Genomic DNA, 23,175 nt, shown 5'->3' on the forward strand with positions numbered 1-23,175 from the left:
AATATTCATTTAGCAGGCTAACTTCTGAGTATGGACCTCATGGATTTGAAGGTGATATTAAATGCTTTCAAAATTCTCACATGCATCTTTTATCTTCAAAAAGTGAATATAACTTTTTTTTTTTTTTCATTAGCGTTAGATAAACCTATAATAAACCACTGAGGGCCTGATTTTTCAATGCTTTTCTGTTCTTACAGGCAAAGAATGGGAGAAAAATGTTAATAAATCAGATCCTGTAGTTTATTAGAGAAAACAATGGTGTTGATTTTTAATCAAAACAGCTTGAATTGCCTTGTTTTCCATTCTGGCAAAGATCTTGCCTGGTTATAAAGTAAATATAAATATTTCGTATCATAAATACAGTAAGTTGATGTTTAAAAAAAAAAAGTTTATCTGCTTTTTGCATTGAAATCTGGGAAGCCCTTTCCTTTGTTTCTCAGAGAAGGGCCCTTATCTGCCTTTTGCTAGAAGTGACAGGTAGCCAGCTTGAACAGTCACTTGAAGGAAATGCCAGACAACAAACTTGCGGTCCATGACAAGCATCTCACCCAAGCCTAGCAGCTGTCACTGAGAAAAGAGTGCACTGCACTGTGATTAATAATCACGATGACACAAGACATTTGCAAGAACCGATAGTTACTTGCACATTCTTCATGCACAAAATGCCACAAGACAGAGGCTGAAAACAAGTAAGTAGCCAACATCCCCGGGATTGTTTTGCAAGCTGATAGCTCTTATACCGGGCCAAAGCAAGAATAAGTCAGAGATGGCAGAGCACATTAGCTTTCAAGAACACATAGGTCCTTTCTTTGGATGTGACTTGCACGGATGTGGAGCTCAGTTAACTACTGCACCTCCGTGTCCGCAAAGAATTCACTCTTCCTCCTTAGCACCAAAATGGCTACTAGAATTCTGCTCAACAATAGCCACTGAAGCTATTTTTCTGGAGGCATGAGGCAAACTCCTCAAGCTTCAACACGTTATCAAGACAGGTCTGAACACAAATTTAGAGGCCAGTTGGGACATAGGCTACATATAGTAGTGGGTTCCATGGCAGTATGAACAGTGACGTATCTCTTATTTCTTACTCAGCTGTGCTGCACTGAGACGCTCTTTGCTACCATAAAATAATTTAACATGGGGCTTCAAAAGCCCTCTTGCTGTAAGCGCAGAGGATGCGAAAGCAATAGCATTGGACATATTTAGCAAAAACGGCAGTTTTCTGTGTTTTTGCTCTGTCTCTTTTCTCTTTTCGGTATCATTCATAAATGTGGCTACTCTTATTCGGATTTCTTTTACCTCCAGTTTGTGCTGATGTTTTGCAAGCTCCCATCCGCAGGTTGTGTTTTCCTGGGTCACTTTTTCACGAAGACTCTTTTCAAAGGCACATTCCCCCAAGGCTTGAGCTAACTGCATATCAAACCTGCCACACAGAACATTCGCATTACACCTCTTCAAAACACAGGCTGCTAATGGGATCAGTGCTGCAGATAAATGTTATTTGAGGATCGGAGGTGACCAGTAAAGCAGCCTCTGGCAAATCTATTCACTTGGCTGAGCTCTTTTAAAAACGCTTTTGTCTGTGCGTGCTAGGGGGACGGTTTTTAATGATCCTCCCAATAAAAAGCGATAAAATATCTGGATGCCCAGGGAGTGCCAGGAGGATTTTGATACTTATCTAAAATCAAAGAGCCAGATTCATAAAAATAAAGTAATTTCAATTGTGTATTGAAATGTGTATTGCCTGCATTCAGCCCTTCATCTAAAGCAGTTTGTCACTTTTCACCCAACAAACGACGACCATAAAATTACAGTTATTAAATTGAACTAGTTTAGTGTGAAAAAATTGCATGCAGTAGGGCGAAACCTGCATTTAATGCTAAAGAATTCCTTTGGTAAGAAAGTCAATTTTAACAAACATGAGATCTTGACCTTGTCTGGAGGGAGCTATTCTTATAAAACATATCAGCTTAGATTTTTTTTTTTTTTGGGCAAGGGGTAGGGTCAGACTTGGAGGGAGGGACACATTCAGCTGCTGCACATTACTATGGATAAGGCAGTTCAGAATAGTTATCATTTGAACTGATATCCATCAATAGTTGTTGCCCTACTGCAAGGCTATTTAATTCTATTTCCTGAGGGCCTGGACTGATCTGCTTTCCCAGGTACATAAAATGCAAATCAACCCGGTCCTTAAACCGGAGGCATGCCAGTATAATCTCATGAATATTCATAGTGGCTAACGAGGCTTGCATTGTGCTTCCTAGAAGGCATGGGGGTAACCTGCATAGAGTAGCAGTAACAGCCCTAACGGCAGTGGTCCAGCTTTGGGAGGATGAGTCAAGGACATGAGGAATGGGGGGGGGGGGGGGGGGGGTATTGGGCTCCATATGGGAATTTTAGTTCATACACACCAAAGGTGGACAAAATGCTACTGGGCAGACTGAATAGGTCCTTTCCTATGCTACTGTGATGCCAGTCAGGTCATTATGTGCCATCGTGCTGTAACGCTGGCTGTCATTATTGGAGAGATGTCCTGACTATTGCTTAGAAGCACCCAGTGATTGTTTTGCACCCACAGTTGCGTTACGGTCACATGGTTTCTAGCCCATACTCAGGGAGGGCCATTTTCAAAACCATTTATGTTTGCGAATAGCGATTTTTGTGCATCTCAAAATTGCCATCCCACATTCAGAGAAGACATTCCCAACTCTGAGGGACGGGGAGTCATGTTTGGGTCTTGAGGGGGGGAAGGGAGGAAGAGGAAAATACATACATAGATTGCCTTTTGAAATGTATGCACATCACTATTGATGAAAAATAACCCACGGAAAAAAAACGGGTGTAAAATGTCTGCAGGCATTTTGTAGCCATAGAAAATTTCAAAGCAAAAGAATACGCACACTTTCACTTTGAACACTGGGGCAATATTTGCACATTAAAGGTACCAAAATGCATGGTTTCAAAATTGCTCCCTTTATTCTAGTTCTGCCACCTTAAGGTCATACTGTGGTGCTGTTTGGAAATAATATTCAAAAGCATTGCCACATATAAAATCTATTTTTATGCATCTGAATTGGCTTTTTGGAAATTAACCCTGGCAGTTGTAGTATAAAGAATAAGATATGCGTGGAAGCCTTTTTGCATGGACCTTTCTGCAAACTGGCACTCCTGGAGGCAGAGCTGGGGCTGGGAAATCATTTGTGTGTGCATTGAAATGTCCATGGGGACATTTACATCCACTGTCAAGCAGATTTCAATGTGCGCTTCGGTGCTATGCTAAGGTCCGGATTTGCTCAGAAATGTGGATTTCAACCCTGCATGTGCTATTATACAATTACCCTCAACCATGTTTAAAAGTTGATAACTCAGCAGACATTTAGAAATGACTCTAGATTAGAATCTAGCAGTGAATCACTGGGAAGCAGAGCTGAATTTATTATTTTTTTTTTTTTTAACAACTCTAGTAACAAGAAAGCCATGAATTGAAAGCTGTGATAATGGGTTACAGCGACCAATATTTAGTTTCAGTTGCCTAGAAGTACTGTAGCAAGCCAGTAAATATTGTAGCTAATAAAATGTCCCAGCTTTGTAAATGAACATTCCTAGCAACTCTACAAATACTGTTTGTTTAATTAGTCCTTCTGTTGTTTTTTTAAACTAAGTCATACCCCACGTTCAAATGATGAAGACCAATGTATTCGTAGTCAGAATGAATCCACATAAATCTGGGAAATAAAGTTAGTGATGTACTTTGGCACAACAGGAATTAACCGAATAGCATCTTCCACACCCAGCTTTGGTATAAATCATATGGAGCTCTTAAATTGCATGCAACCTTTCTTCAATCCTCAAGTTCAACATCAACCCCCGACATGACTGCTGCTGACCCTTTAGATACAGATCTATCCAGGCCTAGATTTGACAATAGGCACACTAGACCTGTGCCCCCAGGAGGCAATAATCTGAGGCAGCAAGCTAACTGAAGAATTGCTGCTTTCCTGCTGTGCTGAATCTCAATTCTCTGCTTTCTTATCAAGCTGTAGGGAACCACAGGGGAGGAGAGGAGGAAGTGAGCAGACAGCATTGTGGGGAGGTTAAGAGGGGTCTGAGCGAGAGTTTGTAGGGCCTGGGAATTGAGAGGGCATCGGCTGCAGCGTATGTGTCTGGGAGTGAAAGAGAAGGAAATGCAGGGAAGGGAAGTAGTGCGGGCTTGAGAGAAAGGAGAGATTGGGAAGGAGGCTGGAGATGGAAGGCAAGGGGGAACCGAGCAGAGCACAGTAGGGATCTTTCCCAACTCCTGGTTCCCTCCCTAGAATTCAAATCTTTCTTCCTATGATTTCTGATTCTATCCCCCAGATCCTGAAACCTCCCATCCATCCTACCTCACCCTTCTCCCAGACCCACTGTCAAATTCAATGGGAATTTCATGTAGTGATGCAGTGCCTTGGTTCTATCCCTAGGCTGACATATCATTCCTTTTTTACTTCGCCTTCATAAAATTGAGGTTTAAGAGCAGCCCATTTTCCAGAGTACCCAGGTCATAGTGAGTGAATGGTGGTGGAGACTTCAGGTGCCTTTAGTGTACATAATACAATTCAGATCACTAAACAGCTGTAGATTCTCATGGATTACCATGGCCAGCACCATGTCAAGCATTGGGAACTTGTTAGTGCAAATCAATTACAGAAATCCACCTCTTTCTCAGAAACCTGTGCTATGAAGTCAGAATGTATTTCAGTAATGCAAGAGTTAATGTGAAGGAAATGTCTGCATTATGTAATACAAGTGATTAATGCACATTAACATCTTTGATAATATATCTAAACTAGCTTGCATTAGTGGTAATCAGATGCAAAAGTAGGCTAAAAAGCTTATTACAATGCAGCAATGTGTGTTAAAATGCGCAAAATGTATTGTAGATGCATTAATGCAAAAACTGCATTTCAGGGTGGCCTAGTTAGGTTTTTGGATTCCTACCATATTAACACATGCTTTTATGCATGTATTTTGTTCTGTGTTAACCTGTGCCTCATTTGCATCTCATTAACATCAGCTGTAATATGCATGTTAAACACCTCGTTAGCACATGTTAATAGCTGATGATAATGCATTTTTTTTCACAGTGGCCCATACATTAGCAAGAAAGATGAAAGAAGTGCTAAATTTTAGTAGAAAAATATAAATGTTTTTACATCTTCTCACTGTATCACTGGCATTGGTGATCTGCATCTTCTGTTAAGATGCACAGGTCGTTTAGTTATCAGTATGCAAACTGTATTGAAAACCCATTTGTAGTTTCAGAGGACAAGTCTGTTTACACAGCCTTCTCCATGGCCACGAGAAGCAGTGGCTAAGTCCCAGTGTCCCAGGCTTACTTTCTCTGTTTCTTCTCCAGTTCATGGTTGCGGCTTTGCTGACTTTCCATTAGGACCCGTGTGTCCTCCAGGTCGGAGGTCAGGTGTTTACACTTCCTTTTCATCTGCTGAGCCGTCCGCTTGACACCTTCATAAGCGTTTTGCACCTCGGAGAGCTGTGCACCCAAAAAAAAAAATCACATAATACATTCATTTCCAGGTCACAGTTTAGGGTCATTAATTCATAAAGGTTATCACTCAGAGGACAGAAGTCCAAAGCAACTTTGAGTGATTCTTCAGCCTTGTTGCTGTATTTGGTGCAAATGTGCCAATTGTTAGGACAGACACATTCCCTGAAAATCTCTCTAGAACGATAGAATATGAATATGACTAAAGGTGTGCAGCATTTGGTGATCTCTGCTGGGTCTCTCAATAGGCAGATATCAACTCAACTAAAATTGCTGCTAAACATTGCATATCTGACCCCTTGTTAGTAAACAGCACTGATCTGGTAGGCTAGTATTGAACTGGTAAAACATATTTTCTATTAAACAGTGATACTAATACCAATGTTATTGCTTTTCTTGTGGTTATTTGCAGATATTTTTTTTATTTGCTGTCATTTATTTGAGGGAGGGGTATTTGTTGCTTTTTGCTAATTATGATGATGATGGTGACGATAATGAAGATTTTGTGAGTGGGATGATGTGTTGAGAGGTGGGGTTGCTTGTTGCCCTACTACCAGATGTGGATACTTCACATATGGTTCTTCTTATTTCTTGAATCCTGGCACTTTTCATTTGTATGTTGATGCAGCTAGTCATCCAGCCAAATGCCAGTATATTAGAACTACAGCTATAGGTACAGGAAGGTTGCTGGATGTACTGTGTTTTAGCTATCGTTCCACCGACCAAGTGTACTAAGTATTTTTCCCATATACTCAGGGACGGTAACATTTAAACAGGCAATCAGGCACACGTGTGTGCAAGTTTGTCGACCCATGTCCAGAAACGTGTCCATTTTATAACATACATGTTAGAAAATATCCTGTACACACGTACATGTATGTGCAATTTTAAATGGACATGTGCAAATCCCGCATCTACCACATAATGGGGGAATTTTACAAGGGACTCACACCGATGTTATTTGCTATTTTCCCAGTCCATTCCCAGTTCACCCACTTTAGGGATAGGGCTTGCAACTCCCCCTAATTTAGTAGCCTCCCTTCCCACCTATTTGCCCCGACCCTTAAAACCCCACTGATTTTCCTTAATTTTTTTGTTTTAAAAGTTACACGCCATCCATAATAGAAGTAAATGTATGTGGCAGGGGACCCTGGTGTACGCAAGTATGCATAAGTATTTACGCGCACATTTCCTGGCCAGGCCCCGACACGCCTCGCCCTGCCCAGACCACGCCCATGCTCCACCCCTTTTGGAAACTTTTTACTTGTGCGCAGCAGGAATACGTGCGTCCTCAGGAGGCTTTTAAAATTCACTTGGCGCACCGGCCCAACTTGTGCGCATATCTCCTGGCTTTTAAAATTTACCTTAAAGAGAGACAATTTTAGAAGCAACTAATATATTTTCATGGACCTTTTGTAACTGTGGATCTTCAAGCCAGCTTTTCAAAGAGAAACTACCCAGATAGTTTCTCTCTGAAAATTAGTTTTGGTGAGTTCCATAAGTACATGGACTCTGCCCAAACGTAGAGCAGGAGCAGGGCTTTGCGCCTGCTTTTACCTTTGGGCAGAGTCTATGTGAAGCTTTGAAAATCAAATCCTGGCACATATTGTCCCCTGACTTCCTTCCTCGCTCTCCCAACCTATAGGATCACCCCCTTTTCCCACGGTTATATCTGGCGACCTTGTGAAACTCTGCAGCTAGAGTTTCTGCTGGGGAGGAAAGGGAGAGGGGAATTCTCAGCTGCAAGGATTTGCCTGGGTAACACCCTTTAAAAATCATTCACAAAATGGAAGGCAACCTTTTCTATAATCTGGCCCCTGAGCCTCTTTTCTTAGCCTATGTAGCCCACTGGGATCCCTGCTAGAGTGTCGCCCTGTAGCAAGGTTATGCATTTAGATATGGAGAGTGGAACAAACTATCTGTTACAAAGCACCCCCATGTGATTTGCTGCAATACCTGTTTCCTATGTCTACGTAAGAGACCCCCTAGAGGAGTTGTGGATTTTTGTGTTACACGTCTAAAGGAGAAATCCTAGACCCAATTCAGTGAGGGATGGATTTCTGGAGATTTAAGAGACTTTCTAACTGTTTTTATTTTTTGAGGTTAAAGAAGATTATTTTGGATCATCAGTTGAAAGGAAGTTTTTTCCATCCTTCCTATCATCTTGTTTTGCTTGGGAACTTATTTCCCAGATGAGGATACTCAACCAATATCCAGAGGAAGCAACGGAGAGAAGTGGCACCCACAAGGTGCTTACAGGGATGGTAACTTTAATTCAGTCGCATGGGCTTACAAGAACATGCGTAGGCTGGCTTGCGCCCATGGACGTGGCCATTTTCTAACATGCGCGCGTATATGCATGCATCTTATAAAATCAGCTGGATGCACGTAAATGTGCGCGCCATTTTATACGGATGCGCTCATGTGCTGCTTCTATAGCATAAGTGGAGGAGATTTTAATATAAACCGCACAGACGCAATTATCAGTTAATCCAGCTCATTCCCACTTTACCCAGTTACAGGATAGGACTTCCTAAGCTCCCTAGCTAACTAACCTCTCTTTTACCCTACCTCCCCCAAACCTTAAAACCTAGCCTAGTTTTTTTTTGTTTTATAACTTAGCACACACCATCTATAGCAGAACCAATGTAACGCGGGAGGGGACCCCGGGCTTGCTTGTGTGCGTAAATACTTAATGAGCTGGTTTCCATTTATTTATTTATTATTTTTATATACCGACATTCGATCTCAATTGAGATATCACACCGGTTTACATTCAGGTACTGTAGGTATTTCCCTGTCCCCAGAGGGCTTACAATCTAAGTTTTGTACCTGGAATGCCCGGAATGCCCCCTGCCCCGCCCATATCACGCTCATGCCCTGCCTCTTTTTTGGACTTTATCTTTTGCGCACTTCCCGGGAGATAAACGCGTTCACGGACGCTTCTTAAAATATGCACATCTCCCTGATTTGCCACGCTTAGGGGTTCTAAAATCTACCCCTCAATCTATTCCTGCCCGCTATGTGCCAGAAAGGAGGTTACCTAACTGCTACAAAAGAGGAAACAGAAGAGTGGAAATAAAGAAAAAGATCCAGCAGAGAAGCAGAACTGCATCAGGTACTGTTTACAAGGAACTCTAAACTGGAGGGGAGTATCTGTTGTAATGAGACCCTAGATTTTAAAATGAGAGGCCCCAGCAACAAGGGAGGAGGGACCACACAGGTATTTATTTCAGCATTGTCGATTTACCAGAGAAGACGTACATTCCGTCTATGTCAGATCTCTTTAGTTGCACAAATGCTTCAGAAAAGGCTTTGTGCTGGAAGCCCAGTCAAATGTCCCTCTGGTTCTTTTAATTGCACTTGGTGACTGACATAGTAACAGGTGAATTTTCAAAGGAGTTACACAGTAGCAATTTTTGAAAGCCATTTACGTGTATAAAGTGCACTTATGAGGTAAATCCTATGGGCAATTCAACAGCAAATATTGTAGCAATTTTCAAAAGCCCACTTACACGGGTAAAGTGCATTTACACGCATAAACCCCATTTTTAAGCATGAAAATGCTTTTGAAAATCAGGTCCTTTCTATTTAAAATACACCTAGTGGGCATGTGTGTGCTCCCAATGTTAAGTGGTTACATACACAAGCAAATGTTATTCACATATCTTCCTTAGCAATTTGTCAGCTTTAACACGTGCAGCTAAGCAGATTTTATAACAGGCGCACGTGAAGGAAATAGCCAGTTTGACCACTTAGTCCACCAATTTGCCCAGTCCATCTCTAGGTCATCCAGACCTCTCTGGGTCTTTAGCCAGCACTCCCCCCAGTTTACCCAGACCCCCTCACCCAGTTGTTATAGGCCTAAAATTTATTTTCTTCAGATTTACACCTCATCAAGAGCAGAAGTAAATAAGTGCGGGTAATAGCCGAACGCACGCTTTGGGTCTAGGATTTAAAATCTGTATTTACACATGCAAATGTTGGCCCCGCCCCCTGACACGCCCCTGGCATGCCCTAACTCTGTCCCTTTTTGCCATGCGTTGGATTCCTCAAGCTCACGTATGCGCATATACACACGTAGTTGGGCTGTTGTAAAATACAAGTTGCTCGGGCTTGGCTCGGATAGTCGTGTCTATGGGCCTTTTAACTGTTTGCCTTGGGCCCTGGAGGATATCCTCCTCTCCCACTGCCCCGCCCCTCCCTCAGTGAAGAATCCACTGTACGGGGCTTGAAGAGAGTGCATTCTGACTGTGTGTGTGACTTGGCCCTGATATATTTTGAGACTATGACAAGTCAGAGAAAAAAATAAAAAGAAAATCATATGATGTGGAGTATAATGTTCAGCAGATCAGCATGTGTAATGTTCAGCCAGAATATAAAGTTGTCATTAAAGATTATATGGGCACCTTGAGAAAATAATAAAGGAAGTTCATTGTTCAGACTGTGTGGCCAAGTCTTCCTGGGATGGGCCCTAACTATATCAAAAATAATCTGAACATAACCATCTATAATGTGACACATTCTCTTATACAACATGTGGTACTCTTCTCTTGTGCTTACTAGTGGCATCAACTGCCTGGTATTAATGTGTACACCATACATGCTATTACAAGAAGAAAATACTTTTTTCCCCAGGACTAGGTCACTAACGATGCTGACTTTCTTCTTTCTAGAAAAGCCCCTCAACCCTAGGTATATCCACATAACTCGCTTTAAATGCTAGCTTCTCTCTGAGTAAATCCTTTATTTTTGTTGTCAGCTTTCCTTATTGACAGCAGCTCTGAAATGTCAGAAGAAATTAATCTGAGCATGTTCAGAAGGTTAAAAGGCCAACATTTTGTTTTCATTTCTTTTATTTTGTTTTAAAAATGAATTAAAATGAAACAGGAAACTTTGTTAAAATTTCCATTTCATTTCAAATGAGTGCGCATTCCTAACAAGCTCTGTCAGGTCAAAAACAGGATCTCGAGCTCCGGAATGAATACAAGCCAGTGATAATCAGGCCAGCCCTAGATTTATCAGGTTTGTGTCGCCAATGCCTCTCATTTGTGGCTGTGTCACTTTTGACTCTGATTCTCCAAATACCCCAGATTGAGCTGGGTTCCAATATAATTCATATCAATTTGCACATGCCTGGTTTTGGGACTCCATAGACGTCAACCCTTTGGATCCAAAGGATTTGGATATTTATTAAAAATTCATGCTCGTTTGAAAGAGATACTGCAATTATATTGGAAAATAAAAATAACAAAAGGAAGTTTGCTTATTAAACAGGAAAACTATTTACATATAATGATTCTATTATGTCCTGGACTACCAGTAAACCACTATAGTCAAAATGAGAAAGTACTGTCATTAAAAAGTTGCTTTAAATAAGCAAAATGTTGAGTTAATGAAGCCTGTAATTATAGAATAAGTATATGACACCAAATGGGATGCTTTCTTTTATCCATTCCCCAGGAATGGTTGAATTTTTATTACTATTTAATGTGCCAAAGAAATGTGTTTTTCCTAGGGGAAGCTGACCTAACTTCATTGCCTTTTGTTAGAACTACACTAGCCACTTCTAAAACCTTTCTTTGCTTTGTTATTGGAAATGAAAGAGTAACCTCCCTGAAGTTCCCCCAGTCTCATGAAACATCTGTCCTTGAGGCGCACAGTAATGATGCACTGAATTAAATGTACAAAAGATTATGCTATTGTTTGGTATTTTTAACATTATTTCAGCAGCAGTATGGCGATGTATGCATAATACTCCTGGATGCTCCTGCAGTTGAGGGACTTGGAATCCAACCACAAACACAATGAACAAGCAACATAAAGAACAAACTCACTCAGATTTACAGTTCAGCGATGCCTGAACTTTCTTATTTATCTGCATGAGTTCTCTCCCGGAATAGACCTATTTTATTATTAGATCATTCTGTGCCAAACCCTACCTTTGAACCTCAATCTGGAAGATAACCAAACAAAAATGAATGGTGAATCCCATTCGTTAAGAGGTTCCTGAGTTATGATCGAATGATCGCAAACTCTGAAGCAACCCAACTTTGGTTGTTGCACAGTAAGAGAGCCATTTCCAAAACAATTTCTTACGCCCGTCGGTTGCAGACAGCTGCGACCTCTGTTGCTCTTTTGCAGCTTTGACTCCATGGGGAAGACTTATTTTTATTTATTTATTTAACGCTTTTTTTTATACCGGTATTAGTGGACACATCATACCGGTTTACATTAGAACTGCAGGTGGAAAATACATCAAACAGGTACTGGGTATGGGAAAACAGAGTATAGAGAGACGAGAGGCCGAAAACTGGCATAAGTAAGCAACATAAAATGTAAATAACAGGAGAACAACGTGAGAAACTTTATACATAATTTATGGTCAAGTGCTGATGCAGCATAGGGTCAACGGTGCAGGAGGGTCTAGTCTGGGTAAGCCTGCTTGAAGAGCCAAGTCTTTAGCTTATTTTTGAATTTAATGGTGCATGGCTCAAGTCGGAGGTATGCGGATAGTTAGTTCCAGAGGGTGGGGCCAGCAACAGAGAGGGCTCAATCCTTAGTGGATGTGAGGTGTGCCTTCTTGAGGGAAGGCACATTTATTTATTTAACATCTCTTTTATACCGATATCCGTTTGCACATCGCATCGGTTCACAATAAACAAAAACTTTTGGGCGGTGCCCTTACATGTAACAGATAACTTAGTGAACTAGGAAAAATACAATTAACTTTTGGGAGGAGCCCTTACATATAACAAACATCAATGGGTAGATGCAAAGCAATAGAACTGTAACTATAACTATATACATGAGAGTGCACAGTACAAAATCAGCGGACATAAGGCGTTCATAACAAAATGACATTGTAAAATTCACAGGGGGGTTTTATGTAATAGGGGGTGACATGTGGTAGGCTTGTTGAAAGAGCCAGGTTTTAAGTTTCTTTTTGAAAGTGGGGGTATATGTCTCCATGCGAATATCATGGGGCAGGGAGTTCCATATGGTGGGGCCGGCAAGAGCAAAGGCTCTGTTTATAGTAGAGGAGAGTTTAAAAGATTTGATAGATTGGGCACGAAGTGTTCCTTGGAGGGCTGGGCGGGTAGGTCTCTTGGAGGTGCGAGGTAGGAGGGGGGGGATTAAGCCAGTTGAGGTTGGAATTTAATAGACTCTTGTGTATGATAGATAGAGTTTTATATAGAATTCGTGACTGTATAGGGAGCCAGTGTAGTTCGATAAGTGTGGGAGTGATGTGATCTCTTTTCTTTGTGTTTGACAGTATCCGAGTGGCGGCATTTTGTAGGAGTTGTAATGGCTTAGTGTGTGTTGCGGGAATGCCAAGGAAGAGTGCATTGCAATAGTCAATTTTTGATAAAATAATAGACTGGAGTACTGTGTGGAAATCAGTGAAGTGTAGTAGGGGTCTGAGTTTCTTTATCGTTTGTAGCTTAAAATAGCAATCCTTTATGATGGATTTAATGAATGGTTTAAAAGAAAGGTGATTATCAATAATGACTCCTAAATTACGAGTGTGTGATGGGAAGTTGGTAGACGAGTAAACAAGTGGGATGTCTGGGAGCGGTTGCCTATTAGATATGATTAATAGCTCAGTCTTGTTGGAGTTTAGAGCTAGGTGCATGTCCTTTAGGAGTTGGTTGATGGAGGAAAGACAGGATTCCCAGTTTTGTAAAGCAGTTTGGATAGAGTCAGAGAAAGGGAAGATGAGTTGCACATCGTCAGCATAAATAAAATGCTTGATGTGCAGGTTAGTGAGAAGCGTGGTAAGGGGAATCATGTATATATTAAATAGCGTCGAGGGTGCCTTTGTGGGTTGAGGCCTCCGCCCGCTATCACCAGCCTACCCACTGTTCCCAGGCCTCCCTGGACGCCACGGATGCTGCCGACCGCCTTCTTGCCCTCAGAATCCCCTAGGCGCGCACACACAGGCCAGTATTAAGCACATCATGGTGGGAACTAGGGATGTGCAGAGCAAAATTTTATGTTCATATTTTTTATGTCCGAAAGGGGGTCCCACTTGCGGCTAATATGGACATAAAAAAAATCCAATGAGTTGGGTATATGTACATATGTGCAAAAAAAAAATTTAAACCCCCTCACCCTCCTTAATCCCCCCCCCAGACTTACCACAACTCCCTGGTGATCGAGCGAGGAGTGAGGACGTCATTTCTGCAATCCTTGGCGAGAAGCATGTGACGTCGGTGGCACGTCGAGTGACGCGGCGTCACGTGATTCCCGGCTCGTTCGCGCCGGACGGCTCGTTCGGCCCAAAAAGAACTTTTGGCCAGCTTGGGGGGCCTCCTGACCCCCCCAAGCTGGCCAAAAGTTCTTTTTGGGCCGAACGAGCCGTCCGGCGCGAACGAGCCGGGAATCACGTGACGCCGACGTCACGTGATTCCCGGCAAGTTCGCGCCGGACGGCTCGTTCGGCCCAAAAAGAACTTTTGGCCAGCTTGGGGGGGGCCTCCTGACCCCCTCAAGCTGGCCAAAAGTTCTTTTTGGGCCGAACGAGCCGTCCGGCGCGAACTTGCCGGGAATCACGTGACGTCGCGTCTGAGTGACGCGGCGCCACGTGATTCCCGGCTCGTTCGCGCCGGACGGCTCGTTCGGCCCAAAAAGAACTTTTGGCCAGCTTGGGGGGGCCCCCCCAAGCTGGCCAAAAGTTCTTTTTGGGCCGAACGAGCCGTCCGGCGCGAACGAGCCGGGAATCACGTGACGCCGGCGTCACTCGACGTGCCGCCGATGTCACATGCTTCTCGCCAAGGATTGCAGAAATGGCGTCCTCACTCCTCGCTCCATCACCAGGGAGTTGTGGTAAGTCGGGGGGGGGATTAAGGAGGGTGAGGGGGTTTATATTTTTATTTTGGCTCAACAATCGCGATTTCCCACATATCGAACATATCTATGTTCGATATGTGGGAAATCCGATCGTTTATGTCGAATCAATTTTTTAAGTAAAAAAAAAATATGAGTTGCGTTTTACTAATGCGGTCAATCCGAATGCACACCCCTAGTGGGAACCTCGGGGGTGTCCCCTCCAGATGATGTCAGTCTTCCAGGATATTTTAACCAGCTGGCCCTGCCTACCAACAACTTGGCAATGAGTTCCCTCTTTGCTGAACCCGCTTCACTTGCTACGGACCTCCCATTCCAGTTCCTGCTCCTTTGGCGTGAGACGCTATGGGTACCCACTCCTCGGGAGCCCTTCCTCGTCTCTGGCTATCCGCTCTGAAGTTGCCTTGGACTATCTTTTACTTCGTTTCCCGGGACTTCCCCTGGAACCTCTACTACTGTGAGTACCTCTGCTCTAAAGACCACTACCGTGACATCTCTAGTGAGGAGCCTCATTGGTGTACCCCACGCTGCAGACCACTACCATGACATCTCTAGTGAAGAACTCCCTGAGGCATTGGATTCTCTCATTGACCTCGTCAGTCGCATTGATCGCTATCTGTGTGAGTGATCACATGAGGCTAGGGGATCCAAGAGGATGTCTTCAGGTGTTCCATGCATTTGCCCAAAACCATCCACCCAGACCGCTCCTATACCAAGCACTGAGGAAGAGGAACCGATACAAATGGGTCACAGCCATCTATCCGCAAAAGAGAAGCACCATCGGCAAAGATCAGGTCTTTGCCTGTATTGTGGCCAACTGGGTCATGCGGTACCCTCCTGTCCACTCTGTCCGGGAAACTCCCAGGCTTAGGATCTGCCAGAGGACTCCTCTTAGGCCAGACCGCACCCTCTCCCCCACTGACACTGCCAGTCTCAATCAACTCGGGTGCTCTGGAATTTCACACCCTGGCACTGGTGGACTCCGGGGCCAGTGGAAATTTTATACTCCGACAACTCGTGGAACACCTTCAGATCCCCACTGTCCAGACTCCTGCGCAATTGCTACTTTCTTCAATTCATGGCGAACCATTACCAGGTGAAGTCACCTTCTCCACGGTCCCCATCCAACTACGTACCAGGTCACTGCACACAGAGACCATTTCTTTCTTGATCCTGGATAAGGCTATACACCCTGTGGTTCTCAGACTGCCATGGTTACAACTGCACACACCACAATTCGATTGGGGCACTCTACAATTGTCCCACTAGGGCAACTCTTGCATGGAAAGTGCTTGGAGGTCATTCCCCGATGCCTTGCCTAGCTACAACAACATCTATTCGGGTCTTCCGCTGCAGTACTCCTCCTTTAAAGACATGTTTTCCAAGAAAGCCGCAGACACTTTATCGCCTCACTGTTCATTTGATTATGCTATAAACTTATTACCCAACACAGAGCCTCCCCGAGGAAGAGTATACCCACTTTCTCTGACTGAGACAAAGGCAATGTCTGAATATATACAAAAGAATTTGGTGAAAGGCTTCATTCGGCCTTCTAAGTCTCCCGCTGGAGCCGGGTTCTTTTTTGTGGGAAAAAAGGACAACTCCCTCCGGCCGTGCATAGATTACCATGGCTTAAATGAGATTACCCAGAAGGATTGCTACCCTCTGCTAATAATCTCTGAACTTTTTGACAGGTTCCAAGGAGCCAAGATTTTTACCAAATTGGACCTCAGAGGAGCCTATAATTTGGTTAGGATACACTGGGGCAACGAATGGAAAACCTCATTTAACAACCGTGACGGCCATTTTGAATATTTGGTAATGCCGTTTGCCCTCTGCAACGCTCTGGCAGTATTTCAGAATATGATGAATGAAATGTTCAGAGATATGCTCTACAGTTGTGTTGTGGTTTATCTGGTCGACATCCTGGTATTTTCGCAAGACCTTCACAGCCACCACGTGGACATCGCCAACATTCTACAACGCTTAAGGGATAACCAGTTATATGCCAAGCTGGAGAAATGCTCCTTTCATCAGGAATCTGTCCTTTTCTGAGCTATGTGGTCTCAAGCCAGGGGTTCCAGATGGATCCACAAAAGACCAACCAAGGCACTTCGAAGATTCCTTGGTTTTACTAACTACTACAGGTCATTCATCCACCATTATTCAATGCTGACTGCCCACTCACAGCTATGACTTGAAAGGGAGCCAGTCCCTCCCAGTGGTCATCTGAAGCCGTGGCCACCTTTCAAGAACTCAAGGAGGCGTTCCTACAACAATCATGTTTATGTCACCCAGATCCCCTGACAACCCTTCATCATTGAAGTGGACGCTTCGGACGTTGAGGTTGGTGAAGTCCTCAGCCAGCATTCAGCCAATCAAACCTTGCACCCATGCTCATTCTTTTCCCAACACTTCTTCCCAGCGGAGCGTAATTATGGAATCGGGGACACGGAATTACTGGCAATTAAACTGGCCTTCGAGGAATGGCGTCCCTGGCTCGAGGGAGTGCAATACCAAATCACGGTATACACTGACCACAAGAACCTCGAGTACTTACACCATGCTCAATGCCTGAATCACAGGCAGACCCGCTGGTCTTTTTTTTTTTTTACCCGGTTCAATTTCCTCTTGAGATACCGGCCAGCCAACAAGAACACCCGAGCTGATGCACTCTCCCACGAGAGTTCTCCTCTCTGCCACGCACACGGTGCCATCCGGGAAGACGGTGGTTCCCCGACCACTCAGAAGGAAAATCCTCCACTGGGCACATGATTCCTTGCTCGGAGAAGCTAGAACTCTTTCCACTCTTCAGAGATTCTACTGGTGGCTCACCATGAAAAAAGATGCTCAAGCATGTGTAGAATCATGCCCCACTTGCGCCCGGCACAAGCCACCGGCAGGCCACCCTTGGGGGCTCCTTCAACCTCTTCCTGCACCTAGTGAGCCGTGGACACATATAACCATGGATTTCATTGTGGATTTACCCCATCCAGTGGCAACAACACCATTTGGGTCACCGTGGACCGCTTTTCGAAGATGGCTCACTTCGTGGCGTTACTTGGTCTACCTTCGGCCCCAGCGAAATTGTTCATTCGTCATGTTTTTTGTCTCCATGGAATCCCAAGACACATATTCTCTAGAGACTATCAGGAAATTTTTTTTGTGCGGTCCGATCAGGTTGTTTTTTTTATCGGCTGCGCCCAAGCCGATAAACAAAAAACCCACACCGACCCTTTAAAACACATCCTTTAGCTTCCCCCCCCCCCCCAAAACTTTTTAAAAGTACCTGGTGGTCCAGTGGTGGTCCCGGGAGTGATCTCCCGCTCTCGGGCCGTCGGCTGCCACTAATCAAAATGCCGCCGATGGCCCTTTGCCCTTACCATGTGGCAGGGTATCCGTGCCATTGGCCGGCCCCTGTCACATGTAGGAGTAATGGACAGCCAGCGCCATGTGACAGGGGCCGGCCAATGGCACGGATACCCTGTCACATGGCTCCCGGGACCCCCACTGGACCACCAGGTACTTTTAAAAAGTTTGGGGGGGGGTCAGGAGGGTGGGGGAAGCTAAAGGATGTGTTTTAAAGGGTCGGGGTGGGTTTAGGGGTTGTTTTTGTGTGCCATTTTTCCTGGCCTCTCCCAGAACGATAAGAGAACCCTACAAACAATTTCGTGGGGTTTTCCTATCAGTTTCAGGGAGCCCCTGATTTCAGACGAATTTGAAAATAATGTACGATATTTTCAATCGTCAGAAAAACGATTCACATCCCTAATAGTCTCTGATCGAGGGGTTCAATTTATGGCAAAATTCTGGAGGACATTATGTAAGAAATTCAACATATCCTTGGACCTCACATCGGCCTACCATCCGCAGGCCAATGGACAGACAGAGGACGAACCGTACTCTAAAGCAGTTTCTCCAGGCATATGTGAACTCTCGGCAGAATGACTGGTCCGACTTACTACCCTGGGCCGAGTTTGCCTTAAACTCCCACCAGTCTGTTTCTACTGGATCTTCGCCCTTCCAAATAGTATACAGACACCAGCCTCTGCCTCCTCTTCCAGTACCCCTGTCTGTGTTGTCTCCGGCAGCACAGGCCTCTGCACAAGAATTACACCAACTTTGGGAACACACCAAACAACTTCTACAGCAGGCTGGTCAAAAGGCAAATACGTTCTATGATGCCCATCATCGAGCAGCTTCTCAGTTTAACCCCGGAGATAGTGGCTCAGCACCCGCTTTATTCGTTTGAAACTACCCTCAGCTCGCTTTGCTCCCAGATACATCGGGCCTTTCCCCGTACTTCGCCGGCTGGGCCCGGTCACTTATAGCCTTCATCTACCCATATCACTTAAGATCCACAACGCCTTCCACATCTCGCTATTAAAGCTGTTCATCCTGTATCAATTCTCTAAGAAACCGCCTGAAGCTCAACCTCTGGCTGCTGAAGAGGATATAACGTATCAGGTTGAGGACATCTTGGACATGAGGAAGCGCGAAAGGCATTGGGAGTGTCCGATCTCGCAGGAAGGATTTGGCCCCAAAGAGAACAGCTGGGAGCCTGCAGTCAATATGCTCGATAAAGAACTGATCAAACAGTTCCATACTTCTCACCTAAGAGAACCAAAAACCCCAGGGAGGGGCCCTAAGAAGGGGGGGGGGTACTGTTACACCCATTGGTCGCAGATGGCTCCGACCTCTGTTGCTCACCTCCTTTTTTGCAGCTTTGACTCTGTGGGGAAGACTTGTGGCCTCCGCCAGCTATCACTGGCCTGCCCACCGTTCCCAGGCCTCCCTGGATGCCACGGACGCTGCCGACGCCATCTTGCCCTTGGAATCCCCTAGGCGTGCGTGCACAGGTCAATATTAAGCACATCATGGCGGGAGCCTTCGGGGCGTCCCCTCTGGATGACGTCAGTCTTCCAGGATATTTTAACCAGCTGGCCCTGCCTACCGACAACTTGGCAATGAGTTCCCTCATTGCTGAATCTGCTTCACTTGCTACAGACTTCCCGTTCCAGTTCCTGCTCCTTTGGAATGAGAAGCTCTGGGTACCTGCTCCTTAGGGGCCCTTCCTCGTCTCTCGCTATCCGCTCCACAGAGGGCCTATTGCCTTGGACTATCTTTTAGGGATGCGAATCATTTTTCTGATGATTGAAAATATCGTACGATATCTTTAAAAATGGCACGGGCCATCCATTGCTCCTACCATGTGACAGGGGCCGGCCAATGGCACTGATACCCTGTCACATGGTTAGGGCAAAGGGCCATCGGCGCCATTTTTATTAGTGGCAGCCGAAGGCCCAAGAGCGGGAGATTGCTCCTGGGACCCCCACTGGACCATCAAGTAATTTTCAAACGTTTTTGGGGGGGTTGGGAGGGTGGGGGAAGCTAAGGGAGCTGTTTTAAAGGGTCTGGCTGGGTTTTTTTGTTTATCGGCTCGGGCGCAGCCGTTTAAAAAAAAAAACCAATCGGGCCGCACGAAAAGAAATTCACGATGTGAATTGGAACTGATTCCGGTTCCAATTCACATCTCTACTATCTTTTACTTCATTTCTCGGGACTTCCCCTGCAAGCTCTATTACTGTGAGTACCTCTGCTCTATGGACCACTACTATACCATCCTTGGGTGGAACCCTCATCGGTGTACCCCGCGCTGTGGACCACTACATGACATCTCTACAGTGGAGCCTCACCGGTGTACCCTGCTCTGAGGACCATTGCCATATCTTCTACGCACAGACTCTGTGACTTTCTTCTACGCTCCCCACTTCACGGGCAGTGCCTCTCTATTCTCTAATAAAGACTGTGTCTGATGTCTGCTGAGACCTCGCCTCCTGACGGTGAGGTTCACAGGGCTCCTCCCTGTGGGCGGTACCATCTCTCACCTCGGCCCAGGGCCCACATACCTACTAATCCTAACACAATTGAGCTGGGTAAATACGAATTTCTAGGGACAAACTGACCTGAACGAAATGCGCTCTTCACAAATGTGGCTGAGTGCATGCTCAGCGCATGTATTTATACCTGAATGAAAAGAGGGGCATTCTTTTGGATACATTATCATTGAGAGGATGCGCACATGACATTTTCGAAGGGAAGATAAGGCCATTGCAGAAAGACTAATGATGGGGAGATCCCAGTTCCAGAGATAGTTTTCAAGGGTGATGAGTCAGATGAATTGAACAAAATCACTGTGAACCTGGTAGATGTAGTAGGTCAGATTGACAAACTAAAAAGTAGCAAATCACCTGGACTGGATGGTATGCATTCTAGGGTACTGATGGAACTAAAAAATGAAATTTCTGATCTATTAATTAAAATTTGTAACCTATCATTAAAATCATCCTTTGTACCTGAAGACTGGAGGGTGGCCAATGAAACCGCAATATTTAAAAAGGGCTCCAGGGGAGATCTTGGAAACTATAGACCACTAAGCCTGACTTCAGTGCCGGGAAAAATAGTGGAAACTATTCTAAAGATCAAAATCATAGAGCATATAGAAAGACATGGTTTAATGGAATACAGTCAACATGAATTTACTCAAGGGAAGTTTTGACTAACAAATCTGCTTCATTTTTTTGAAGGGGTTAATAAACATGTAGATAAAGGTGAACCGGTAGATGTAGTTATTTGGATTTTCAGAAGGCGTTTGACAGTCCCTCATGAGAGGCCTCTAAGAAAACTAAAACGTCATAGGATAGGAGGTGATGTCCTTTCATGGATTACAAACTAGTTAAAAGACAGGAAACAGAGAGTAGGATTAATGGTCAATTTTCTCAGTGTAAAGGGGTAAAATGTGGAGTGCCTCAGGGATCTGTACTTGGACTAGTGCTTTTCAATATGGGCCAGATTTTGAAAAGGTTACGCGCACCGGGCCTATTTTAAAAAGGCCCGGCGGCGCACGTAAAGCCCCGGGTCATGTGTAAGTCCTGGGGCTTTACAAAAGGGGAGGTCTGTGGGCAGGGCAGGATGGTCCGGGGGCATAGAGGGCGCGTAGAGGGGGGCGGGGCCAGAGGCCTCCGACACAGCGGCCATTGCCGCTGTGTAGGAGGATCGTGTGTCGACAGGCTGCCGGCAGGCTCAAAAGGTAAAATAAAAATTTTGGGGGGAGTGTTAGAGTAGAGCTAGGGGGAGGAAACATTAGGGGAAGGGATGGGAAGGTCAGGTTAGGGGGAAGGGAACGGGGGAAGGCAGTGCGGCTCGGAACGCGCAAGGTGCACAATTGTGCACCCCCTTGCACGCACCGACCCTTGCGTGCACAAGTTATAAAATTGGGTGTACGGGTGCACGCGCTGGGTAGCGCGAGCACATGTACGCCCACGCACAACCTTTTAAAATTTACCCCTATATTTATAAATGATCTGGAAAGGAATACGATGAGTGAGGTTATCAAATTTGTGGATGACACAAAATTATTCAGAGTAGTTAAATCATTATTTGAGTAGGATTGAAAGCGCTCCAAAGCATTCTTTGAATTTACATCTTTTCTCTCAATATTTCCTTTCTGTAAATTAGAGATGTGATATGTATTTTGCCTGTAGTTGTTTTCTATTGATGGTTTGGTTACTTGGAATCTCTATACTTTTGATATATGATTGTAATATATCTGAAATGGCAAAATAAAAAAAAAAAAAGAGTAGTTAAATCACAAGCGGATTGTGATACATTATAGGACCTTGTGAGACTGGAAGATTGGGCATCCAAGTGGCAGATGAAATTTAATGTGGACAAGTGCAAGGTGTTGCATATAGGGAAAAATAACCTTTGTTGTAGTTACACGATATTAGGTTCCATATTAGGTGCTACCACCCAAGAAAGAGATCTAGGCGTCAGAGTGGATAACACATTGAAATCGTCAGTTCAGTGTGCTGTAGCAGTCAAAAAAGCAAACAGAATGTTAGGAATTATTAGGAAGGGAATGGTTAATAAAACGGAAAATGTCATAATGCCTCTGTATCGCTCCATGGTGAGACCACACCTTGAACACTGTGTACAATTCTGGTCACCGCATCTCAAAAAATATATAGTTGCGATGGAGAAGGTACAGAGAAGGGCGACCAAAATGATAAAGGGGATGGAACAGCTCCTCTATGAGGAAAGGCTGAAGAGGTTAGGGCTGTTCAGCTTGGAGAAGAGACGGCTGAGGGGGATAAGATAGAGGTCTTTAAAATCATGAGAGGTCTTGAACGAGTAGATGTGACTCGGTTATTTACACTTTCGGATAATAGAAGGACTAGAGGGCACTCCATGAAGTTAGCAAGTAGCCCATTTAAGACCAATCGGAGAAAAATCTTTTTCGCTCAATGCACAATTAAGCTCTGGAATTTGTTGCCAGAGGACGTGATTAGTGCAGTTAGTGTAGCTGGGTTCAAAAAAATTTTGGATAAGTTCTTGGAGGAGAAGTCCATTAACGGCTATTAATCAAGTTTACTTAGGGAATAGCCACTGCTATTAATTGCATCAGTAGCATTGGATCTTCTTAGTGTTTGGGTAATTGCCAGGCTCTTGTGGCCTGGTTTGGCCTCTGTTGGAAACAGGATGCTGGGCTTGATGGACCCTTGGTCTGACCCAGCTTGGCAATTTCTTATATTCTTATGAAAGTACGCCTGCTATTTCCGTCCCTGTTCCCTTCAGCCACCCACAGAAAAGAGCAGGTGCAGACTACCTGGCTGTTTTAAACACAAGTATTGTATGTGAATTTTCAAAGGGAAAAGACCCACGAGGTTTCCCTTTGAAAATTCAGGGGAAGTCCATATTCTAAAATCACCTGCATAGTTT

General features: G+C 44.5%; 1 protein-coding gene across 1 annotated transcript in view; it reads right to left on the minus strand.

Moving 5' to 3' along the window:
* LOC115082089 (unconventional myosin-XVIIIb-like) overlaps nucleotides 1-23,175 on the minus strand; it is a 159,764-nt gene that overhangs the window by 37,701 nt on the left and 98,888 nt on the right. The window contains exons 10-11 of the mRNA XM_029586356.1: nucleotides 5,379-5,533; nucleotides 1,300-1,423 (exon numbers count right to left, since the gene is read on the minus strand). Coding sequence (XP_029442216.1) covers nucleotides 1,300-1,423; nucleotides 5,379-5,533 — 279 coding nt within the window. The remainder of the gene's footprint in view (nucleotides 1-1,299; nucleotides 1,424-5,378; nucleotides 5,534-23,175) is intronic.

The sequence above is a fragment of the Rhinatrema bivittatum genome, unplaced genomic scaffold (genome assembly GCF_901001135.1).
Source record: "Rhinatrema bivittatum unplaced genomic scaffold, aRhiBiv1.1, whole genome shotgun sequence".
Classification (NCBI taxonomy): domain Eukaryota; kingdom Metazoa; phylum Chordata; class Amphibia; order Gymnophiona; family Rhinatrematidae; genus Rhinatrema; species Rhinatrema bivittatum.